The 25,493-nt window shown below is 43.8% G+C and overlaps 2 protein-coding genes across 4 annotated transcripts in view; one reads left to right on the top strand and one right to left on the bottom strand.

Annotated features, from left to right (window-relative positions):
- stx8 (syntaxin 8) overlaps window positions 1-1,466 on the top strand; it is a 39,181-nt gene extending 37,715 nt beyond the window's left edge. Inside the window, exon 8 of the mRNA XM_062388741.1 lies at window positions 718-1,466. Coding sequence (XP_062244725.1) covers window positions 718-782 — 65 coding nt within the window. The 3' untranslated portion in view covers window positions 783-1,466. The remainder of the gene's footprint in view (window positions 1-717) is intronic.
- A 2,452-nt stretch (window positions 1,467-3,918) lies between these two features.
- The window catches only part of ntn1a (netrin 1a), a 58,123-nt gene continuing 36,548 nt past the window's right edge, over window positions 3,919-25,493 (bottom strand). Inside the window, exons 4-7 of one of the 3 annotated variants that reach the window (XM_062387427.1) lie at window positions 22,020-22,169; window positions 19,259-19,315; window positions 10,201-10,275; window positions 3,919-5,171 (exon numbers count right to left, since the gene is read on the bottom strand). In XM_062387427.1, coding sequence (XP_062243411.1) covers window positions 4,843-5,171; window positions 10,201-10,275; window positions 19,259-19,315; window positions 22,020-22,169 — 611 coding nt within the window. In that variant the 3' untranslated portion in view covers window positions 3,919-4,842. The remainder of the gene's footprint in view (window positions 5,172-10,200; window positions 10,276-19,258; window positions 19,316-22,019; window positions 22,170-25,493) is intronic. The other 2 variants (XM_062387428.1, XM_062387429.1) reach the window with 2 other exon arrangements.

Raw genomic sequence — 25,493 nt, 5'->3', positions numbered from 1 at the left:
CAGCTCTGTGTTCTACCGCTGAAGCCACTCAAGTCTTGAAGGGGACATATTTAAAGTCATAAAAAAAAAATTGAATACCTATTTTATACAGTTTTTGACAAAATACTAAACTTTATCCTTAACACGCGTACATATGAGGCTGGTCAGAATTTTAGTAAGCATTAAGACACTGTGTTTTTTAGGATATCAATCTTATCACATAGTTAAAGAATTAGTTTGACAATATTCTGCATTTTTCTTAGTTTGAGCAAATACCATTAAAAGACAAAAAGCAACTACTCCTTTTTCCATCTCTTAATATTTTCTAACTTCCCAACTCTTTGGCAAAAAATGGCCAACACATTTTCTAAGACAGCTGCAGCTTTTATCAGATGTTACTCAGGGTAAACTGGAAACTATTTCCCCCTGTGGATTAGTACTCATTTGGTCCTCTGGTGATTACTTACAGAGACAGTTTATTTTTTTTATAAACTACCTCGATATAAACTACATTGCCTGTGTTTACATATCGTTATAGTATTCCTACAGATGAATAAATACACAAACAATGCATCAATAGGATCGATTATTTATTGGTTTTGATATTTTCCACAGGATTTGTTGACAGTTAGAAAACTATAGAATATCAAGCAGCCTTGACCTATTTATTCCTTACATCAAGCTCTAAGTCAGCCCAACTGATCCAGTTCTCTTTCTTCCTCCCTCTTCCTCCTCCAGGGATGCTTGTGGTGATCGTGCTGCTCCTCATAGCCATCGTGGTGATCGCGGTGTGGCCCGTGTAGGTGACGAGGCCGGCGGTGATCGTGGACCTTTGGCTGGACGAGCACAACAGTGACAGTTGGGTGCAGAACGCCACTCTGCATACACCTGGTTCACATCGACCAAACACCCATTCAAACACCATCTGTCATCAGATTTTATTTTCTTATTCCTGCTCAGGGTCAATCTATGCCCAATCAAGGCAATGAGACAAGAAGAGAATGACTGTAACAGAAATGTTCTTCTCTACAGTGAGTTGCTGCTTGGGCGAATGTCATCTGTAACACTGGAATAGCAGAAATTGAATAGTTGTCCATGTGTTTGGCTCATAAAATCAACAATTCATTAAACAGTTCATTATTTAATAGTATTTTGATATATATTTTTAACCTGGTGAATATTGAGCCATCAGTAGGACCTCCCCCCGGCAGCAGGAGCATTTCTTCCATAAGTCTGAGGTCTGGTCTGACGCTCACACTGGGTACAGTTATTCCACGAGCTTTGCAATATTCACACTTACTTCTATTTACCCATGCATTACTGTAGCTGTGTAATGTTATCATCTGTCTTGGGATTTTACAATGTTTATAGAGTAGCTCTCAGCCAAAACTAACAGCTTGGCTGTGGTACTAACATGGCTGTTTTCCCTCCTTGTAAATCTTTTCAGCTTGTAATTTCTAATAAATGACATTTCCAGTTTTAAAGTCCCTGGACTCCTGTGTGTGTGTTTGTGTGTGTGTCCGTGTCCAGGGCTCACTCCTGAGGATTACAGTGTTTTGTCACATGATATTTAGCTGGGGTCAGACCTTTGACAAAGCTTCAACACACTAGAACACTTACATATTTCCTTTTTGAAATCTGCATTGAATTGTTTTTGTACAGGCTGCAGCTAACTACTATTTAGCTTAGTCAAATTCATATTAAGTCAATATAAACAATCATTTAAAGCAACAGAGACAAATCATTTTCCAATGTAACGAGTTTATTTCAACTGAAAATCCGAATTTAGTTCTACCAGGTTGGTGTGTTCAGTAGTTATTATTTCCTTCTTTAATGGCAACGATCTAAACAACCACAAGTAAAAAAAAAAGTTGATAAAGACAATAATATCCACAATGTCTTGTGTCATTAAATATATTCATATATAATAACCATAATATATTAGTACGCATTGAAAAACAACATTGCAAAACGAAAAAATAAAGGTCTTTGCAATGGTGACAACTAAACAACATTTACAATTCATAGTATGAACACAAAGCGATGCTTTGACAGGATGTGTGGAGCGTTTCATCAGGAACTTTGTCAAACCATTTCTCGGGAGGCGGATATAAAAAATGTACAGCATGAGGCTTCAGAGACGAGAGAGGTGCGATTACAGATTACATTGTGCCCAACGGAAAAAAACAGACATGTGATGTTATGTTGTAGTATTTACATGAATGGAAGGAAGGAACATGTAAATATGGACAAGCCGCCGGCTCGTAGCATCATGTCGGACTGGAATCACAATCATTGGATTGATAGAACATTAACAAAAAAGACAAACTCCATCAAAACCCCAATGTAAATACTGAGAGGTTCTTCAGCAACTGGATCATCTGTACTTTGCATATTTCAGCGTAACTCAGGTGGTTTTGTTTTTGTCGTCATCGAGGAGGAATTTCAGTCCATTCTCAAAAAGAAAAAAAAAATTACTCCCTGGGCAAATCAGTCCGTTTTTGGAGATAGTAGAACAAAACAAAGGAAGTCCATTCGATTGAAACCAGGTGTCTTGAAATGATCTTCAAATACTTTTTACAGATACTTGTGCTGTGGAACATATTAAAACTGTGCCATAGTAAATGTGATTTTTATAAAGCAACAAATACCAGCAACATCCCAAATGTTGCCTGGTTTGTTTCGGGACAGACTGAAAGCAAAACCCTAGTTCACGATGCATCAGATACACTGTGGGCGGCTTTTCTTTTCTTTTTTTTTTTTTTTTGTATCTTTACAAACCTGAGCAGTGTTTCTACCACACATTCCAAACTGAACTGCACACAAATAAATGAGCAATGTGGTTTGAATCAAGCAGCGTCAAGTGATTGCGATCCCTTCCCCCAACCCCCCCACCCTCCCCCCCTAGTTCTCCCTGTGCAAGTGTAGGAGTGCAGAGAATTAACGTGACAGGTCAATGGGAGACTGCAGCTTCTTTAGTGAATGTATAGTCATGCATTGTGTTTTGCAGAAGAATGTTTGGATGGTAAAAAAAATTGTCGTTATCTGCGATCTCAAAGTACCGTAGGAATTACTCCAGATGAAAATGCGTCGGTGGGTGGTGGATTTTATAAATGCGTCTTGATTCGTGATTTGAAATAAGTCTTGAGTGCTTTTCTTTTTGAGTTTTCATTTTTCTGTTTTGCACGCTATGAGGTAAGGACATTATTTATCTTTTCATGAGGCCTATTCTCATAGCCTCCCACAATCTGCATTGGTTACGTTTAAATTAATATTTTACTCATGCTCCACATTAAAGTACACCTTCTCAGATTTTGAGTTTGACAAGCATCCACATTCTGTCTCCTTAGTGAGAGGCAGAGGTCAGCTAAAAGGATACTGATCCTACTTTGTCTTTAAAGATGCTTTTTAACACATAGTAAACAGAGTTTGTCATGAGCTTGTAATAAAAAAAAACAACACTTCAGACACTAATCACACAAACATCTGCATTGTTGCACTTGTGACGCACTCTGTGCACGTCTTTGTCTGTACTGTCAGTACTGAGGACGTGCACCACCTGCAGCTGCAGCTCAGCGTTCCATCGGAACTATTCCAATGCGGCATTCACATCCACAGTGGCCTACCTGGTGTAACGTTCACAGCTCATGTCTTTTTGTGGTAAACAGAGGAAAATATTCACCCTACAAAAAAACACTATATTTGTTGTGGCCACTTAAGAAAAAATTCTTTGCATTATTATTATTATTGTTATTATTATTATTATTAGTTTCCATTAGATCTACCCATGAAAATCTGTATTGTATATAGTATTTGTGATGATAAATTTGGCCTGTTTTTCCATTTGTAAGTTGTGAAATAAAAAATTTAAATACCACATTTATTTTAATTAAAGGAATTAAGTTGAAATCAGTGATTTTAAATACATTTGGTCCTCCAAAAATAGCATCATTTTTATATAAGTAACATCAGTGGCACCAGTCAGAGCACCGGTTGTTACAGTCTCAAATTAAAAAGAGTTTACGTGCAGGGATTTAAAAATACCGGACACCTAAAAATTTACCAGTAACCTCTGAAGGGGGCAGATAAGAGATTAGAAATATCTTAAAAATCAGTCAGCTCATATATGCTTTAGTCAATACTATGTGTTTTTCTGTCACCTCCAAATTCTAAAATTCTCTTGACAAATAAAAACCTACAGCAACGGAATATTTATTGTTTCTTCAGTTGCTGATGTACCTGAATTCAAAGGGAATCAAATTAACCGCTAAAATGATTCGACCCATCACTGCTACAATCGTCCTTATGGCACAGTTCTGAGAAATAGTTCTGCCTCATTCAGCTCAGTGAAGACTTAAGGTTAAACAAGCTGCTTCTCAGCTAAAGATACAAGTGGAAAACCACACAGAGGCAAATCTGCAGTGGTTGTTAAGTGTTGTTTTTTTTTTGTGTGTCATTTTTGCACCAGCAGAAAATGTCAATAAAATCTAAAACATAAAATATAATGATTTCATAACCGAGATAACGAAATAAAAAAACAAACACAAAATAACTTTATATACTGGTAATAGGTGCAAATTCGGCAAATCCACAAGAGAGACAAATCTCAAAGTAAAATAAACCATCAAACCAAATCTGCAAGGTGAGCTCCTTCAACAAAAGTTCACTAGGAAAAGACAAATCATCCTAAATAATTCTCTTCATGCTTCTACACAAAAAAGCAGCAACATAATCAGTCTCTTCTCTGTCCGTGGTCCTCTGTCCATCCCTCTTCTTTTTCGTCTTTTCATTTTATTTTCTTCTCAAATCACCTGCTTCGATTTTCTCTTGAATTTCTCGTTCCTCTCCCGGCACTTTTCCCGCCTATGGCTTCTTGCACTTGCCTTTCTTCTCCCGCTGCTGGAACTTCCTGAGCCGGCGCGCCCACGTGTCCCTCCACTGGATGACCAGGCTGCCTTTGTCCGCCACCACGCCGCCCTGGCCGGGGGAGTCCTCGTCGTTCCCCAGCAGCAGGTACTTCTTCCCCGGCCTGATCTTGGGACACTTGCAGGCCACGTCCTTGGCGCGGACCCACAGGAACTGGTCCCCGCGGCGGATGCGGCTCTCGCCCTGCTTGTAGACGGAGATGACGTTGACGGTGAACTTCCACCACTCTCCGGCCTTGTCCGCCTTCAGGATGTGCACCTGGACGGCTGCAGAGGGAAGAGAAGACACAGAATCACTTGATGTGCGAGCTCTAGATTTCCCTCACATGGAATCTAGAGCAGTGGTAAAGGTTAGAACTCCCCAAAAACCTCTAAGTACATTGCATCCGCCCACAAAGTGATGTGGTTGCGTGCTTCATGTTGTGAAGCTTTCTCCTTTCAATGATGTTTCCATGTCTTTCAATGATTATACAGACAAATACACTCCTCTCTCTTTGAGCCAAAGCTTTCTCTTAGAACAGTGAATTTTTTTTTGTCATCGGATATTTATTATGGTAATAACCACCACTCCCCTACATGGAGATATGCAGCTGTTTTAATTCTTTTAATAACCACCTGCTTTTCTGCTTCAAAGATCTCCGTCACAATGGAAGGAAAGCGATTCCTTTTCCTCCAGGCACACTGGTGCTTTTTACCAACTGTGGCCATTAATCAAACATCAGCTCGCCAAGAGTTGGCAGCTGGAGTACCACACGGGCGCAGTGTGGAGCGGTGGAGGCTCACAGCGAGTGCCACCTTCAGAGGACCTGGCTTCAATATCCATGAAACATTTTCTAAAAGTAATAATTTCTTCACCGTATAGATTTCTCCCATAAAGCAAGTTGGCTATTCCTCTGATATTCAAGGGGCTGTATGTGAGAATGAAAATGTCTACGCTAGCTGCTCCGGACATTTGCCGTAAGTTTTTCCTGCCAGCCGAATGGTAAAAAATGTGAATGAGTCTAGCTGGAACATTTCCCCAGAGAGCACATTGGAAACGTTTCTAACACTTGACGGTCGCAAAAACTGGAGGAATCTAAATATCTCAGAATGTGAAAGAGGAGCCACATAGAAGACCCAAGACCAAGATTTGGAAAGACAACAAGCGTAGAGAGTTTTTGGCACTGAGGCCCATATGCCGGGGTCGATGTGGACACAACAACCCTGGGGACTTTAAATATCATGTCCTGCCTCTGGCACCCCCCATCTACGGAGCCAATTCAGAAAAAAAACAGCATCAGATAAAAAATACACGTAACATGAATAAAAGATAATGCTCATAACAGGAACTGGAATTAGAAACGGCCAGTTATGACCGGGGAAATTATCAAAGTGGTGAGATCACAGAAAAAGAAAAATCGATATGCTTACGTCAAGTGAAATGCATTTTTTTTTTACTGCTGGTTTATGATCCTATTATAACATATAGCTGCACATGCATTATGTCCATTACTACTGACAGTGCAGTGTGATTTGTAATGTGATTAGGAAACAGGGTAGTGCTATTAGAAACGTCAGCTAGAAAGACACTCAGTGATATCACATGATGAATGAACGGTGCGGTCCTCAGAGAGAGAGAGAGAGAGAGAGAGAGAGTGAGGAAGAGGAGGGAGGAGAAGGCTGCCGCTCATGGATCCCACCCCAGGAAATATCAATATGCATTATGCTGACCAGATCTCTATTAGGCTCTGTAATAGTCCTCCTATGGGATGGCTTTTTGAAACGAAACCACCGTGTTCCAGGGTCACTGGTTTCACCTTGAGCAAGGAGCTAATGCAGCTGAACGTCCGAATGTGAGAGTGTACGTCCTGGATTCAGGTCACGTACTGAACCGTGCACTTTGGATCACTTCCTCCCGAGTCGCACTCAGTGAACGGGGAAAATCTAAAAAATGCTTCCACAGTAACCTTCTGTCTTGGAAGACTGGAAACACACCAGAGTAGGATTTTATTTCCCAGTGCTTCTGTGTATAATATTTTGGGAAATATCCTTTCATGTAGAAATCTTATCTTAGCTCAGCATCAAGACTTGACACAACAGGAAATGACTAGTCTGGCTCTATCTTGTTTGTTTAATCAGTACAAACAAGACAGAGCCAGTCATAAAAGTGTAAGTGACCAGTATTACCAGTGTTATTTCTTGGCTGGTGCAGTAACCATCTGTAGTGTTTGTGTGCAGCTAGGCGAGCATTGACTCTGAGAGTCACTGCTCCTTTCCAGGGAATGGCCAGGTTATTCATAATTTGTCCGTTTTACACTTAATGTTTGCAAAGATTAAACAAGCAAATGTAATGTGTTCATTTACGCACTATACTTGTGCAGGAGGAGAAATCGCTGACTTCTGAAGACAGCCTGGCTTCCTTTGTTTGTAGTCTATTTTCTTAATGCTAAGCTAACCATGCTCCGGCCTCATATTAAATGGACGAATACATTCAGGGATATTGATATTTTCTCATATAACTATGACAGCAGATCAGTACATTTCAATTTGAATGTCTGTGTCTTTATAGTCATTGTGTTTAGACTCTCAGACTTCTAGAGGCGGCTCTAAATCACTGAGTTGTTTGACTTTGTGCTTGAAGGAGCAGCACGCTGACATTGTCAACACACATTTTATGCTTACTTCTGCAAGTGTATCATTTTCAAAATCGTTTTATTTCCCCCTGAAGTCCTCATGGCACCTGAAGTGTGACCAGTTTCCACCTGATGCTCTCCTCTCCGTTTCTATTCGCCACCAATTACCAGTTTGAGCACTGTGGACACTTAGACTACATCCATACCAATATGTTGAAGCTGTCAATTGTGGTGAACTAAAAACAACAAAGTGAAACCGTGTTTACGAAGTTTTGCCTTCGCCTCTGGTAGAGTTGTAGCTGATAAGAACCAATCAGGAAGCAGATACTACATCACAGCTGCAGTGTTTCCAGTCTTCTCCATTAGAGGAGCTTGAAAACTCTGGTAAAGTTTGTGTGGCAGTTGTGAACATAGCCTCAGTGCTGTGTTTTAGAACTCGTTTAGTGTGGACGCAGACGGATATGTGCAGTTATCCCTGCCATTCTCCTGACATCAGACATGTCACCCCCCTGCCATGCACCCCGCTCCCTCCTGTGCTTCTTTATGTGCGTCTGTTTATCGACCACAGAAACATGGAGCGCCGTTTCCCGAGGCAGCGTGCGGCGCAGCTCCCCTGCTGATCTTTTCAGAACGGTCCAAATCTGGGGGCTCCCTCGACTTATCCTGTAGACTTACATGGTTTTTGACTTTTCGATTGGCTCCGCTAAGCTTTGCGTGTGGTTACCACTGTGCAGGCGGCACAGTATAGCTGGATATGACAAGGAGGCTTAGTGGTTCTCATGTATGTCGCCAGCACAAAGCCCCTCTGGTGAAGGGCACAGAGAAAGTGGATTACACACTGGGTGATGTAGCATTTGAAACTAATGGTGGACACATTGATTGAATGAAACAAAATACAATAACTTGATCATAGGGAATTTTGAAAGCCTTCAAAGGTTTGAATGAAGTAATTTGACTGTATATGTTATAAAAAGAACTTTCCTTTCAATAACAGTGGTAATTATTTGTTCTGTGTATGAATGCATTAAATGTGTTTCTATAGATGTTAACAATATAAACTAGAATGTCACTCAGTAGAACACATTCCTCCACCAAGGCCAAACAGTCAATTCAGTCAAACTGTAACCTTTTGCTCAATCTGTGTCCTCTGATCTAGATCCGCGCCAAAATGTAAAGAGTTCTTCTCCGACCCAAACCGCACCCTTCCACCAAGTTGTGTGGTAATCCGTTTAGTCGATTTGGCAAAATAATGCTTACAAACATCACAACCAACAAAAAAACTTATATGGGTGAAAACAAAACATCCGAGGAGGAGGTGATGAAATGTATCTTCTTCCCCAGGCTAAAAATAAATAAATAATGAAATTCCAGATCTTCTCTGTCCACTCCCTGAAATGCTCGGCCCCCCATTTAAAAACATCCTGCACCTACACACGATACCACTCACGCAGAAGGAGAACTTCCATTTGCTTTTCACCCGGCATTATCTCACACATCGGTACCAGCAGATTCCCTACACTTCACACCCACACACACTAAAGTCGAATCAGTGGTTAGGCTCTTGGCAGATATGAGGGTACTCAGTCTCGGGGTTGAGTGATGTTTTCTCCGGCAGGAAATCCTGATGTCTCTTTTTACCTCCACACCTCTCCACCCTCCACTGGATTCCCACAGTTGTTATCAGTCAGAGTTACACGGCTGCTGACACAAACGTTCCGCTGATAAATTTGCTGTTTGCTATCTACGACTGTAGATCTTAGATGAGTGAAGGTTTTTTCGGCCAAACTGGAGAAATGAGCCTCAGCCATCCAGCCGACGTACTCCCGAGACGCGGCTCTTCTCACGACACCGTCGGCGGGGTGGGCATCAGTGGAAAGAAGAGGTGTCTATAAGCTGACCCCGCTAACTCCTCCAAATCCCCGCAGAACAAAAGCCCAGGCCTGTCTGTCAAGCTGCTGAGGTATGCTGCAGGATGCCGCTGCTTGGTTGAGCGCCTCAGAAGCCCGACTTCAATCGGGGTAGGGGACAGAGGGGAGAGGTCATACGTCTTATCCACACCTTGAATAGCGCGGCGGACGGACGCCCACAGGAATGCGGCGAGAAACACGTCGGCTGTGGGGGAAGTGGGCTCGGCCTTAATGAGGATCTCTTAGAGCGCACCCACTGTCCGTCACACTGCCTCCGCTCTATCCGCCCGGGCCTTTAAACGCCTGCTCAGAAACAACCCTTCCCTCATGCACACACAGACACACACACACTCACACACACACGCACACACCTCAGCGCAATTCTTTATCCTGTCCTTTTCTCTCCTTCTGTTTGTCTGCTTCTCTCTTCCTCCTTTAAGACCTGCAGTCCTCTGTTTGATCCTTTGTCTCTGTCCACAGAGAGCTGGAGTAAGCCATCAGTAAAATGCCTCCCCTGTAAACTACAGCAGTTCCCCGGCAACGTACACACAAGCGCCTCAGAGAGAATCAGTGGGAGAACAGGTTGCAGATCAGTGTTCCTGAAAAGTTTTTTTTTTTGTTTTTTTCTTATTTTCTTTGGAGACCCACAACCAAACTGTTTACTATCTGGAGAACACTCTGTGAACTGTTTCTTCCATCAGAGCACATGTTTCCACGATTTCCCGTCCAAATGGCCGTTAATCAACGTCATTAAATGTCTGTCGTCTGTTGACTCACCGTAATCTTTCTTGCAGTACTTCTTCATGTTGATTTTCAGTTTGCCTTTAGATGCCTTGCAGTAAGAGTCACAGTCTGCAAGAAGAAAAGGGGAAGAAAAACATACGGTTAGGAGGCAGGAGGGTGAACACAAACAAAGAATACACTTTGTAGGAATGTGGTAGTTGTTTTAGGCTTTTTGTGAATTCACATTTTACTATTTATTAATGTTATTAACCTAATCTCGGGCCTGCCACATTGGGTAAGTTAAAAAGACTGCAGGGGTGTTTTGTTTGTATTCCTCCTCATAAATAATGTGTTTTAATATTCTTCTGTCATAATACATAATAAACTACAAATTCATAAAAAAAAATCTCATATTTTTTTAAACAAATGCACTTGAAAGAAAAACAAATTCTGAAATAATTATAATTGTATGTGGAGAGAGGGTAAACAAGTTAAAATAACTCTATGAGCTGGGAGTTTAATTAACCATTTCAAAACAAATCTAAAGTGAACCTTGAGTTCGAAGTGTATGACATATGTTTGATACTTTTCTCGCTAATTCTGTCATTTTTTTTTAAGTTTCATGAAAAGTGAGAGACACATTTTCATTTTGTTGTCTGATGGGACTTTAATGGGCCACGGAAGAGGCACTTTACTCTGGGATCATTTCTACAACCTGTTTGATGGTGAGGACCTGTGAATGGAGCAGATGAGACCAGCAGTGGTTTTGGAGAAATTCAAATTACCACTGCCCTCCACCAACTTACTCCCTGTCAGACTGTGGGAATGAGTCGGACTCCGGCAGACCACCCTTTACCCACGTCAACCCCCCACCTCCCAACAAATCTCACCTCGCTTGTCACCTCAGCCCCCCCCACCCCACCCGGCCTCCCGAAGAAAATAACCCCGGGATCACTTCAAGGCCCCACGGAGGACCATGTCAAGCTTTTGCGTTTATTGCAGTGTGGACTAGGGGGGAAGAGCACAGAGGACTGGCAGCTATTTGAGCGAGTAGAGGGTGGGGGGTGTGAAGCAGGTCAATGCCACACAAAGGGAGGTCAGGAAGGGAAAACTAGCCATCCATGAAGCGTTAGGCAGAGGACCCTTTCTGGTGAAGGAGGAGGGGGGGCATGTCCACTCCGGACAGGGTGAACAAATACCTCACGCAGGCAGAAGGGTCACCGACTTGTATATGAATCTACAAACTCCTTTAGATGCTTCTTTTAGTTGATTTCAGCTTCATTTATTTTTCTGGACATCAAAATCAATAAGTTTATATATTTGCTGGACATTACCTGTGCGTAAAAATCACATCAAGTTTGCAAATTGCTTGCGTGATTGACGATAGGGAACCTTAGAGTATCTTCCCTTATTCAAAACAAGAAAAGCGTATGTGGAGAGGAACAGGGTCACAAGCAGCTTTTTCAAATAGATTCATGATCTGCGGATACATTCACTTATATGACATGAGGTGAAGAAGGCTCCACGGCCTCCCTCTACTTTAAAGGCCTCTACAATCCAAAGAGTACATGACCTCAGTGATCAACCCACGCTGTACCCCACTGACAGGGAGGGCCATATGGTGGAACAAAATCTTTTCCTCATATTTCTCTGCTTCTTTAGCCCTCTCCCGGCTTGCATAAGTTGAATCCAGTGCACTGAATTGGTTTACACATCTGTGCCGCAAGATGGAATGAGTGTAGTAAAAGAAAAGAAGGCAGGAAGGAGGGTTGGAAAAGATAGATGGACAGCTAGTAGTGGAGGAGAGTGATGGGCTGGGGGAAGAAGGACTGGAGCTTTCAGACTGCCTGAATATGAACAAACTTCATTGTTGGGACCAGATCTTTGCTCCATGCCTTTACTCTCCTTTATGCTCCGCTTGAATGGGGTTGCCTGGGGAACTCCGCGACAAGGAAAAATGCACCCAAAAAAAGAGAAGGAGGCGGGAGGATGGATACTGGTAGAGAGCGAAGGGGTGGAGAGGTTGACACAAAAAAGAAGACAGGAGTGAAGTTTATCAGGGGGGTGTGAAGAAGAGGCAAAAGAGGAGGACCGTGATTTTGAATAAAACCCCAAAATAGACTGAAAACCTCCGGCTGGTAGCCTCACGAGCGGGTTAGCAGGGCCACAAAGCTGAAGCCAGTGGAAAGTAAATAGAGAGAGCAACAGAAACAGGCAAAGCAAATGAAACAGAGGAGTCTAGTATATGAGCTCCACCTGATTACCATGTAAATGATGGAGGGGGGAGCAGTGGAAAGGAGGCTTTGTTTTCTCATAGCCCCCCTTGATGCCATCATGATACTTCCCTTTGATAGCCTTTCGTTCCCCATTAGTGTACCCCTGAGACACGGCTCCAGGCCCCGCTGAGAGCACCCCGAGACCCCCATTTAGGGCCAGGCAGTCCCCTACCGTGAGGACAAATGTTCCCTTTGTGAGTGCGTTACAAGCAGGGGAAGTGGGAGCAGTCCTGGAGTACCGCGCTAAAATCTGCTTTGGGTGTTCTGAGTACACGCAGCTACTACAACGCTTTGTCTCCTGCTTTTCAGAGCCCCGAGGGAGTACGTAACTGAGAGGTGGACCTTTGCCCCTTCTATCAAAGTGCCGTCCAAGTCTTCGAGCTAATCGTTTTCGTTCGGAATGCTTGTTCCTAAAGGTGCCACGCAACCTGATACAGTGCTGGTCAATTTAGCTGGGCCTATAGATGGAAGCAAAGCCAGGTCTGGTGAAAGGTCAGTCGCGGGGGTTCGATAGGTTTTACAGTAGGAGTCAGTCAAACTTGCTCCTCAGTATTAACAGAGGAGAATACAGCTTGTGTATTTACAATGCAGGTTCTTTGACTGGTCCTGATCATCAGTTGGGATGTTGGGAGCAGTTACTGCAAAGGAAACACAGGTAGATGCCACGTGTCCTCACCGACTAGCTTCATGGCGACTGTCGAGGAAATGAGAGTAGATGTAGAATGTCACTCTTTCCAAGAGGAAGGGACACGTGGTGAAAAAGGTCAATGTCGAGCATTCCTTCAGCTGGAAAGTTTCAAAAACAAATGCGTTTTGATGAGGTTAATCCTTTTCTGCGAGGTTTGTGTGCCCGACGAGCAGCTTTCACAACACCACATTCTGCCAGAGCTTAGGTTACACAGACGAGTTGAGCGAGCTAATAGGTTAGACGCTGCACCCACATTCAGGAGGGAGACTTTGTGAAGGAGCCTTGTTTCCACTGCAGCGCTGGGAGACAAATTCAAACTATTCCAAAGTGTCAGTTGGACAGAACTGTTGCTGAGCAGATTACTGATGGGGTACAAGATACTGAATGAACTTCTCTGATTCTGAATGATGTCTGAGTTTGCTGGACGCTTGAGGCATTGGGTGAAAGGTTCCAAACAAAAGCAACTGAGTATTTTTCCAGCATTGTTTAATGGTGATCCAGCTGATGAGCCCACGAAGGGATATCATTGAGCTGTTACAACAACCTCCCTCTGATCGAGCTCTACTGCATCTGTTTGAGACAAGCTACTGGGTCTGCAGCTCTTCTCAAAACTAGCTGCCGTCAGACATGCGCCGAATGTGCAGAAAATCTTTACATGAGAATACAGCAGGATAATGTCTGGAAAATTCACTACGAGCAAACAGCATTGATGCAAAGCTAAAAAAAAGAAACAAAAAAGAATATAATACAAATAGCTCGGGACGAAAAAGGGGTTTCGTACACCTTTCACCAGTTTCCAGAAAACTTCCATCACAGAAGACACCAGAAAAGACGAGAAGTTTACGAGATAAGACTCATGAGCTTTTGGTGATAAAAAAGCTTTACCCTAACCCTAACCCTACATCTTGTGAAACTAAAACACATGAATTCCACAATGGTATTTACACGATTTGTCCTGCCTGCTGCATGCTCTACCCAGATGCCTCCATGTTCTGGAGAAGATTCTGGCCCAATTGTCCGGACATTTTTCCTGCTCAAAACTGCCAGACCGAAACCTGGAAAACCAGCTGCTCCTTGTGTCATCATCATCACTTCCATCGTACATCGGATGTCTCATCAAAGAGAAACAATTCCATCCATTGGAGGTTTGTGATCATGTGTTAAAAAATTTAGCATGACCCTCAAAGGAAGAAATGGCCTTTGAAAGGAAAAAAAGTTCTCCACCTCTGTAGACTCTGGCTCCTCCAACACATTTGTCATGAGTCAAGCACAAGAGGAAAGAAGACACATTTCTTCAAGGCAAATCAAGCAAACTAGATTCCGAGTCAAAGTGGTCTCCAACACCCAGGCTCAGTTCTACCAGGGGAAGTGTATTTACAGTTCAGAAAGACTTACTCAAACCGACCTCAGCCTTGTGTGAGAAAATGCAGTCCCTGCATTTATTTGTATTGGCGACCTTCAAAATAAACTGTGGCCCAATCCGAGCGACACAGTGGGGATGCCAACACTGGGGCGAAAAAACACAGAGTCTTCCAGCAGCAACTCTCACCAGGCTCAAATTTGGCCGCATGTGATGCCATCCGAACTCGGTGATGATTCATATACGCTCAAGGGCAGAATCCTTGAGGATTTCTGTGCTATTTCGCTTCTGTTTAACAAACAATTGTGGCAACAAAGGATTCACTGCTGTGAATTTGTCTGAGTATATGCAGGATGTTTGAAACTGTGAAAAACACTGATCCTGGAGGATATGTGTTTGTCTCAAGTTTTATAGTGAAGTCAAAACCCCCCCTTGACTAATTAATGTGACGGCTATGAAAGGGTGTTGATGGTCAAAGTTTCGAGGTAACCTCCACCTCCACCACTTCTTCAGTAGTATTGCTCAATACAAATATGTAGAGTACTTTGTGGAGTCCTTGCGGCGGCTCTCACAGATAAAAATCAAATGCAGCAAGGCGACTGAAATCTGGTGGAAACCGGTCTCCGTGGTCGAAGCCAGGTGTGAACGGGGATGTGTGTCGGCGAGATCCAGACACACTTTGGATTCATCTCGATACAAGAGCGATGGCCGCGGCGGCGGGGCAGTTCGACATGGTGGTGCGAATGATGGCTCGGGAGGAGGGCTTTCTCCTCCAGCCACACTGATTGAGAAACAAATTGCAGCAAATAAAGCATGTAATTAGATTATGGAGCCCAGTGTGCTGCCCCTGTGCTGATCAGAGCTGTGAGTTTGGGTCCCGGCCAACAAAAGACAGAGAGAAAACGAGAGAGAGAAAGAAAAGAGACGCCCCTCCTCCACCATCACCACCTCTTCTTCTTTGTATTGTCATTGTAAAAGATGGTTTGTTTTCCAGCAAAGAGGCTGCTGGAGTTCTTGACCTGATTTGCGATTTTTTCCTTTCAGATGTTGTGCGATGAGATGAGTGGAATCCAGACGAGTCAGCGGGGACTCCTGCTGGTTATCGCCCAAACCTTCCACACGCATGGAGGAAATAACGCTGCCAAGGTCTTCAAGTCATTAAGACCTAAATTCCATGCAAAAATTATTACGCCGATGATGAGAACTTGATACTGCTCTTTTCTATTTTTGGCCCAGCGTATCGTAAAATGTGTCCTTCGCAATTAGGTCTCCTCCAGCTCTCTCATACAATTAAGAGCGTAATGAGATCCCATGCTGACGCGACTGTAAAGCGCGGTGGAGCCGGTGAGCACTGAACTGGGTGTGTAGGGAAAGACTCACGTCCAAAAAATCCAAGGAGGGGTCCGACACAAATTGTGATCACTTCCAGCCTCAGACAACACACACACACACACACACATACACACACACAAGTGTATGACTGAACCCTGTTTCCCTTACGGGCCTCATCATCGTCACTCCAATCCCTCCTTCTCCTCATCATCATCAGTTACTTTCACATCCTGTGTATCCTGACAGGGCCGGGGCGGCCATCACAGGTCATCAGTGGTTAATCTCCTCCACATTTCGTTGCCGTGCAGACGTCTCTGTCACGACCCGTGGGAGTGGCGACTCACACCATCCGTGACCTACCCGCACAATGTGTGTTTTGTCTGGGCCACACCATCGGAGGTATTCTCCATGCATTCCAGCCCTCCGTGTGGTCGGAAGGGGGAGAGTCCTGCTGCGGGAGACAAATTAATATCCACTCCGTTTCCCTCACACCCTCCGCTCGCCCCCCCCTCCCAGAACCACCAACCCCACCCATCCACCCACCCTTGTTTGACTGAGGCGTAACGAGACACCTGCCTCACAGCTGTCGGCCGAACACCCCCTAATATCTCGCACACACGTTCATCATGCACACGTATGTTCCCTTCCTCATAAATTCTTAATCGATCGCTGAATTCTTCATCATTTCTTCAGCTTCCTCTTCCTCTAATCTTTTTTTTTTCCCAAACCATTTTCCGCTCCACCTCAATCGTCCAGCTTTCAAGTTTCTCTCTTGTGGTTTTTGTTTTTTCATCTATTGCTTGGGGAAAAGATTATTCATTTAATGTGTATTACCAAAATGTATACGTTTGTTTTTGTGAAATAATGTATTTTTGTGTTTTCTGTCAACACATTAACTCGAAACGGAAATGTAAATGTTGTTTTGACTCCTCCTACTTTTACTACTGATAATAAAATAAATATGAAAATAATAAATGAAATGACACTGTGTATTCCTGCAGGTAGTACCGGTCCAGTGAGGAAGTATACGTTGTTTTATTGTTTAATCAAATGATTCAATGACCACATCTGTTTCCCATCCCCTACTGTATTAGGTGATATCATAGTCTGTTTGAATACCAAGCCGGGCAGCAGTGCATTTCCTCCACGACCTTCTGAGGAGGCAGAGATGTAGTGTATGCATCCTCTGGGCCTGGAGCCCAGGTGGTCCGGTGGGACCCTCAGCTTCTCATGATTCTGACATGAGCATCACAGGACTTCCATCAAGGTGCTCCACCTCGCAATGTGCTTATTTTCAAGGGACCCCTGCCCGTAATGCATATGAGAGGGGATTCCCAGGACGCTGAGCGGTGATTAGATTATCTGTAGCTTCGGACTCGCTCTCCTTCACGTTGTGTTTACATTTGTTCAATGACACGGTTTAATCAATTGGATTATGACAGGAAGATTTTTACAAGATGTTGCTACAGGCAAAGATTTCACAACAGTGAACCGAGGAAGAAGGTTTCGCTCCAAATATTCCTGTATTTAAAATCTCACTGTTGGAATGCCAACAGAGAAATATGCAGATCAACGTTGTGCCTTTACATAAGCTCCCCCTCGCACATCTTCAGTAATCCCTCAATGAGGTGAAGAAAAAATGTCCTCCACTCCAAAGTGGACAGATTCCTGACAAGGGGGCCCAGAGAAACTCCAGATAGTCTCGCTCGACACCACCCACAGTGTTCTGTGAAGACAAAGCGTGAAACAGAGGGAGACGAGGGAGGTGGAGGAGAGCAGAAGAGACTGAAAGAGGAAAAATAGTGGAGGAGGGTTGGCGACCAGCGATATCCTGACCGTGCTGTCAATCTGAGCTGTCCGGGGAAGCCTGGGGACCACGGAGGGTCCAACAACAGCTGCAGGAGCCTCTCACATGCACACTCACATGCACATATGCGTGGACCTCGGGCCTCCTGCCGCTTCATGGGTGATACATGAGGCAAACTCGATGAGAGCCATATGACTCAACTTTTTCCACCGTGCAGGACAAAACACGGAACCTATTTCAACAGGGTTTATCTGTTAGTGCTGGGTTATTGTGTTTCACAGTTGTAGAACTCACAACATGAACTGTGCAACTGTTAAAAGACGTTTCTATCATCTATTATAGCATAAAATCAAATAGAATTATCAGCAGTACGAATCGCTTACCACACCGTTAAATCATATCACAGTTTTGAGCAAAAATGACTCATGTAACCCCTTAAATTCAATAAAGCTGCACCCAATTTCACACATTCGATATCAATCCCCTAAATATGCCAGTTTTTTTTCTCCATCAAGATCCATTACTCATGTCTTGGTAAATCTATTAAAATGTGAAACATATCTAACAGTGTTAAAGAAAGTGAAAAAATTCCCTGATCCGCCAATTTGTCCGCATCCGTTCTGAATTTGAATGGGTTCTTTCTTGGCCCATGTCCCGTCCTCACACCACGTCTGGAGGAAATCAAATCTGGGTTTCTAATCTTGCTTCGAATCGAACAAGCCCAATTAGTTTTTCTTTAAAAACCATGAGTTATTCTGAAAAAGGCCCTCTGATGTTGCATGGTTAAAGAACGTGAAAAAAAGAGTCCCGCAGCCGCCCCCTGATCCCGATCCTCCACGCCAGAATCGGACTCACACCACATCCTTCCACCAAGATCCTTATAAATCAGTTAAGTTGTTTCTGTGTGATCTTGCTTACACACAAACAAACAAACCAATCAGCAAACTCACAGGTGACAACAAAACCTCAGTGGCAGAGTCCACAACTAATCACCAGAAATTTAACAAATGATTAAGTCTATATTCCAGTTCATAATATTTCAGTTTAAAACCACATTTAAAAAACTAAAAGAGAGCTGGCTCATGCATTATGCAGTATCTTATGTACCGCGACTAATCCCGACATAATCCTTAAAGATAAGACAATATCTTATCTCATCAGGATACATAACAAGATCCACTTTACAAGATCCACTTTACAAGATCCACTTTACAAGATCCACTTCCCCCGTCTCACACTTCACGGACTGGGAGAGAGGGAGTTGGGGGAAGTGAGAAAAAATAAAACTCAAATCAAACAAACTGCCGGCCCCAAATGCTGCTCACTGGAGCAACACCCCACGGTGCCGCAGTTAGACTGATTAATTGTGAAAGTGTGAGAGATTAAAGGGGGCTCATCCCAGGGTTGCTGCTAATGGATTTAATATTCATGAAGCTCAAGGAAGGAGGGGAAAGGCAAGAGGGATCCAATTTATCCTGCAGTCTGTTTTTTTTTCTTACACTCGTGGAAAATATAGGTTTGATGAAATCGCATAAATTCCATATTCATTTATACACCTCCATCTTATTCCCATCATCCTTCCTTGAAGGCCTCATGTGTTCATGTGGATATGCAGCAGCAGTCACAGATGGATATAAAACTGGACTCACCTGACGGCTCCTCGACGCTGCTGGACGGAGTCGTAGGAGGTGCGACCGGGATCTCTTCTCCCAGGGGAAACATAAACACAGAGAAAGATCAGTATCACTGTTGGTTCACATTTACCGTACTTGTCTGGTTGTCTTTCACGCATGTTGGCACGATGTGTGAATGTCTCTATTTAATGAGAAATGATTCAGTTTAAGATGTAGAAAGGAAATAAAATATGTCAGTGTTCAGGCTATGAGGTGGTCTGCAACTACATTTTTTCAACAGACAAGATTCTTAGTGGAAACTGTTATATTTATTAATGCAGGCTGCAAATGTATTTAACCTGATTATTATTATCAAATTGATTATAAGCAGTGAAGGCAATATCAATAACCAATTTAAAGTATTTGTAACGCTGGTTCCACTTCGGTCCACAAAAATAAATCCCTGGTCGTATTTTTCATTATTAGTTTCTTTGTGTTTGTGGCAGTAAACCAGCTGCAGATACATTTACACTGGTTTGCTCAGGCCCACTGTGTGGGAATGGTCATGTGAAATGAGGTTTTCAAGTTACTACGGATGGAGATCATACAGGATTAAATGCTCTGAGTTCCACCCTCTGATTTGTTGTGGATGTAGCCTGAGTCTGACCAGGGACTGTTGTCCTTCCTCTTCCCCTAACTCTGTGTCAACTCTCAACAGTGATAAGGAAAGTTGTAATATTCAATAGGCATTCATCATTTGTATAATCTAAAGGGTCAAAGTGCAAAAGTATCTATTTTAAGCTCATGTGAAGATCATTATCTTTCCCCTAACAGCTGCACCTTTATTTAATGTATCCCTTATCACTCAGGGATCTCAGTGATCTCATCTTTTTCCACTCCAGTCCTCATTCTACATTTTCTATTCTCTGCCTTTGGCGACTGTCGAAGCTGCTCAATTACAAATTGAATCCAAAATTCCTGCAGCGATGAATAAACATGGTCCTGTACAAACCAGTTGGATGTTGTTGAGGAGTGGCTGCAGGATTTAAGCACCAGTATGAACCACCATTTACAGACAGCGGTCATTGTTACATGTCACTCCCCATCTCTCTCTGTGGCTAATTTGTGTTTCTTCTCTGTCTCTGCTGTTTTGATTTAACTCTATTTAAATGAAAATATGTCATTGTCTACCAGGCGGCTGTTTCACCAGCAGCAACTGGAGTCCAGCGTTTTAATGAAGTTTAACCTCCAAATGATTTGTCATTGCTAGTTTGATTCAAATTTAAATGTTGTTAATAACTTTAAATGGATCTTCTGTTGTTTACTTGTTATTTCTCTGTTTCATCCTGCACCCTGGCCCTGTGCTGCAGTGTTAAACTACAACAACACTGTTGGTATTATGGACGTCCAAAGACTTGATTCTCTCGGGCCTCCTTCACACTTTAGGAAGTTGACACTGAGAGAAACCATGCATTGAGAACGTTCCTCAAGGATGGCATCAGAAGGTGAAAAACACATATAACTGCTTTGTTGTTATGTGAAGAAGGGAGACGAGTGGCACATCAAAAAGTCTGTACACAGCAAACAGGGGGTTTAGGAGGACAAAAGGCCAAGCCATGTATCGTGGACACGTGCAAAGAAAAGGGAAAGAGGTGCGAACACTGGTGATTTCAGCTGTGTGAAGGTGGAGGGGTTGTTTGTGAAGGAAGAAAGAAAGAATCAAGTCTTCTGATGGAGTTAAATCCACTGGGGTGGAGGAAACCTGCCTCCGTCTCTCTGAATGTAATCAATCGTGCACCACAAATCTGACTGCGTGGGCCGAGCGGCACGCCTGTTGTTGACTTGTGTACCCGATGAGGTCTGCTCCCGTGACCGATTGGTCGACGTTACGACAAGAAAAACAATCAGCGCTCCTGAAGCCCGGAGGTCCCCTGCTGCTGCCGCTGATCAGAACGTCTTCCATCTGTATTCAGTCACCACGCGAGCCAGTTTAAATAATGAGCCTGGTTCGAGTAATTGACTCGTGTAGATTCATGGCTGACAGCTCTGGAAGGAACTCAAAGATAGAATGTGACCTGTCTGTTTAAATGAAGCTTAGCAAACGCCATCGCTAAATCTAACAGGAGGCGGTTACAGATTAAACGAGATCACATAGGGATCCTCATAGAGGCGCTTTGACTTTATCTTCCCAAAAATTTGAGATATAAGTTGAGTTAATTTATTCCTTTATTGGAATTATAATTTATGGAACATATAGAGATTCATTCCTCATACCAATGTAATTCCTTGTATCTCATTATAATGACCAGAGCCCCAATTAAAATGTGTTGTTTGAAACAGAAGAGCCAGTCGATGGCCATGAATGGTTATTACCAATGGGACGTCTTTAAGTCCTAAAGCACATGCCTTATGGGTAATACTTAAATAAAACCAAGGCTGGATGCTGAGAGCAGAATCAGTTTCATAAGTCGAACCAAGTCTTTCCACACTTTCTACTCTTTTAACAGTTCTGTGGTGTCACTCGGATTTATGGAGACCTACCAGCCATAACCCTGAGCTCCGGTTTAATGGTGTGTTTATTTAAGATAGGAGATTTAGTGGTAAGAAGACCGACCGTCAGAGACACGGAGAACTTGTCTGAAGAAAAGATGAGAGGATTTAAGCAGTGTAGGAGTGTCGGTGATTTATACATGCACGTGTGTGTGTGTGTTTCCCATCACAGAATGGAGTGTCAGGTGTGTCCCTTCCACATTTGTCCTACGGTGAGGCAGACATGGTAAAGACTGGTTCCACGTACTTATGCAGGGGGCAATGGGCGAGCGGCTCTGCTGGTAGCCTTTAGCACAGCGGTTGCACGTGATACCAGTCACGCCGTCTTTACAGGGACATTGTCCTGTGGTTTGGTTACAGGTTTTGCCAGCGGCACCCACGGGATGGCAATCACATGCTGTGAGGAAACAGAGGAAGAAAGAAAGGTACAGTGAGTGGTCTCACACACACACACACACACACACAAACACACACACACACATGTGGGGAGATACAAACATATGCTATCTATAGAGAGTGCAGGTGGGTAAACAGCAGCAGTGGTGGTGAGAGACAGGTGGGGACGTGCACAGACAGACAAACCTTACTCCTGCTCAACACCTGTTCAGTGTGGCGTCACGACTGAAGAGCAACACATCGTCTATCGTCTGCGGACATTTCTTGAGATTTTTGCGCTCTTTGCTGATTGGATAATTAGCATACAGTCTTCACAACCTTCCATTATTACAAGCTGCTAAGCTACAGAATCAGCAAAATCTCAAATCAACAATTTGTCTCTCTGTGTTGTGATTGTGTTGATCGTCTTTGGTGTGTGTAGCTGTTTTCAATCTTGAAGATTTCCCAGAAAACTGGGTCTGGACATTTTCCACACTTTGCTCTTCACACAAGAAGAACACAGCTGGAGCTTGACCGGGACAGAAGAGTTCGCAACAACAGGAAATCTACCTGCATGCAGAGGGAAGGCCATGACGTATAGAATGTGTTTGTTTACAACGACACCAGTTTTGGCCCTTATCCTCGAAAGCTCTTGAATCTTGTTATGTATCGAATCTACGTCTTCGTTCTTTAACATGTATCGGACATCTTTTTATCTTGAAGTTTTTGTATTATAATACTTTTCCAGTTTTGCACCTGTTGACCCCATTAGCTTTGTGTTAACGTCTATGGACCACTTCCTGTTTTATTCTAACATGGGCTCAATCGGACATCCTACCAGGGGGCTAGGAGGAACCGCTCAGGAACTCCTGACTCGGAGGTTTGCGCTCGCACATACAGCTCCTTTGGAAAATCTCAGTAAAATGTCCAGAGCTCAGCGGGCGCCTGAAAGCCATCATGCCAGTATGTGAGCAATCTGTGGGACCGCGGCTGTGCATGTGAGGTAAAGACAATGGGTTGTGCATGTTCACCAAATGATAAAATAATGGAGGATAATCCTAATTCCCTGTTTGCGATTAACGCCGAGCTTTGAACGAGAGCCCGAAACGTGTGTCACCCATTCCTCCCAGACTGGGGGGTCTATCGAACACACATGCTTCGGGAATGTAACTGTTTTCCAATTGCTTGCCCTCAGCCCCGTCACTTACATCACGGCCAAACCCCTGTCAGGGCTGAAGTCGCTGGTGAATAATAGGCGTCTGAGACTTGTTTCTTCTCATCTGTTTTCTGGATATAAATAGTCGTGACTCCGGCACAGAGGAGGTGGTTGAACGAACGCTCTTCTGCAAAAGTCCTTACAGTAACTCCAGACAGTCTAATCCACACCAGGGCGGTCATGATAATCTGTCATCACGTCTTTACTACCTACAAAGCCCAAAACCCTGTTTGTCACCAGACTCTCACCACTATATTCCTCATCCAGCCCATGGTATACGTTCTGTTTATGTCCTATGTGGAAAACCGGGGATGTTGACTCTTAATCCTCGGGGGTTTTGGTCGGCTCGGCTCATTCGCTGCGGCTCCCTGGAGGTTTTTTTTTCCCCCTTGTGTTGTGTCACTTGTCACTTTGAAAGCCTTCAGAGACGCGGATGAATTATGCACTCTGAGGTTTGTGGGAGTATTTAGTGGTTTGGCCCGTTCTGTTCGTAACCACACAGAGTGTTCAGCCCACAGCACAAAACAATCTGCTCATGTCAGCCCATTACAATGCAATTAGGTTTTAATGTGTGCGAATTCAAAGGCAGTTTTTTAATTAATAGAGACGCTTTATGCAAACATCACACCTACAGGTTTCTACGTAATGTTTATCCAAGTAATGACCCGGCCGATCCCGATGCTCTGTATCTAGAGCTGTTTTGAGACATGGACTCTAGACGTGGTCTTTACCTTTTCTGATTGTTGCTTTAGTTGTTATTCTGTGAGAGAGACAAGCTTTCTTGGAGATCCATATTCCAACGAGCCTCAGGGAAATGACTGCTTGAACTGGTAATGTGATACCGGTTAGTTGTTGTTAGATATTTGGACAAGTACAAAAAGACCATTCCATCCTCCCGGTTAAGTTCAGAATTTATTTGGAGGCTGCACATATCAGCAGGTCACTCTATCACACTCTCTCTCTCTCTCTCACTTTTATTTATATTAGCTGTTTCCTGTGATTCAGCTTCTGTCGCTGCTCTTATCTCTGTGTGTGTGTGTGTGTGTGTGTGCGTGTGTGAACGTATGCCGCTACTTGTCCTTCCTTATCAGACACAGAAAGCCTCCTTAAGAGTGTGTGTTTCTATTATCACCTTTATCAGACCAATCTGTCAGCGCTTTCATTGCTTAGCTGTGTCTAGCTCAGTGGGAGAACTGGCACACACACACACACGCACACGCACACATGCAGTCTCAGGAAGCCCAGTAAACAGACTGGAGGCCTGCCCGGCACGTCCGCAGGCCTGTACATTTTCGGAGTAGGTCAGGGGGAGTTTGAGGCGCAGGAGGGCAAAGTGCATTTCGGCTCGGAGCTTCAGAAAGCTCGGGTTATATTTTTAAGAGCATCTGCCCCTAACCACAGCTCAGAGGCTCGAAGGCTGCCAGTAAATCAAGGTGCACGGCACATGGCGTACAGGTGGGAAGCCTCCCTCTCGTCCCCGTCCTCCTCTCCGACCTGCAGGGCCAGCGACTGACTCACTGTCCGGTCAGATGACAGATTGGTTGACTTTCTGGCTGGATGACCCACCTGCTGGCTAAAGTAGTGGTTTACTTTGGAGGTGGGGGGGGGGGGGGGGACGAGAGTTTCTGGTTGAAGTGTGTGTCCACTTAGCGGTTAAGTGTCTGTGTGCTGTGCTTCATGGCTACTCCAGATGGTTCGGGGAGATATAGGGGACTAGAGAGCAAGAGGCCCTTTTTGTCCCAACATGTCCAGCAGGGAAGACTGACAGAAGTTTATACTAACAAGTGTCATTGTGGCTATATAAGGAGGAGGGGGCTGTTGTCTTTCCCCAACTAGATAGATCTAAATCTTAAGAATCCATCATGTATAACTGTCAGAATCGCTCGGTGCTTGAAGAATGTCCTTCTGCCTTTTCACAGACAGACAGTCGGGCTCGAGTGTGAGATTGCACAACGTGCGCATTTTGAACTCTGCCACTCTGCCAATCATTTACCATCAAGCTGTTGTTTGAAGTCTGCACTCCGTTCACCCCACCACACACATTTGGTTTGAGCGCTGTGTGCCAGTAAGGAGTTGGTCCTGGAGGGAAGCCAAGCTCCGCTCCGGGCTGTCTTCTATTATAATTGGGTC

This window comes from Platichthys flesus, chromosome 5 (genome assembly GCF_949316205.1).
Source record: "Platichthys flesus chromosome 5, fPlaFle2.1, whole genome shotgun sequence".
NCBI classification, from domain to species: Eukaryota; Metazoa; Chordata; class Actinopteri; order Pleuronectiformes; family Pleuronectidae; genus Platichthys; species Platichthys flesus.
Note: the sequence above shows the minus strand (reverse complement) of the source record. Positions and strands in the feature narration are given on the sequence as shown.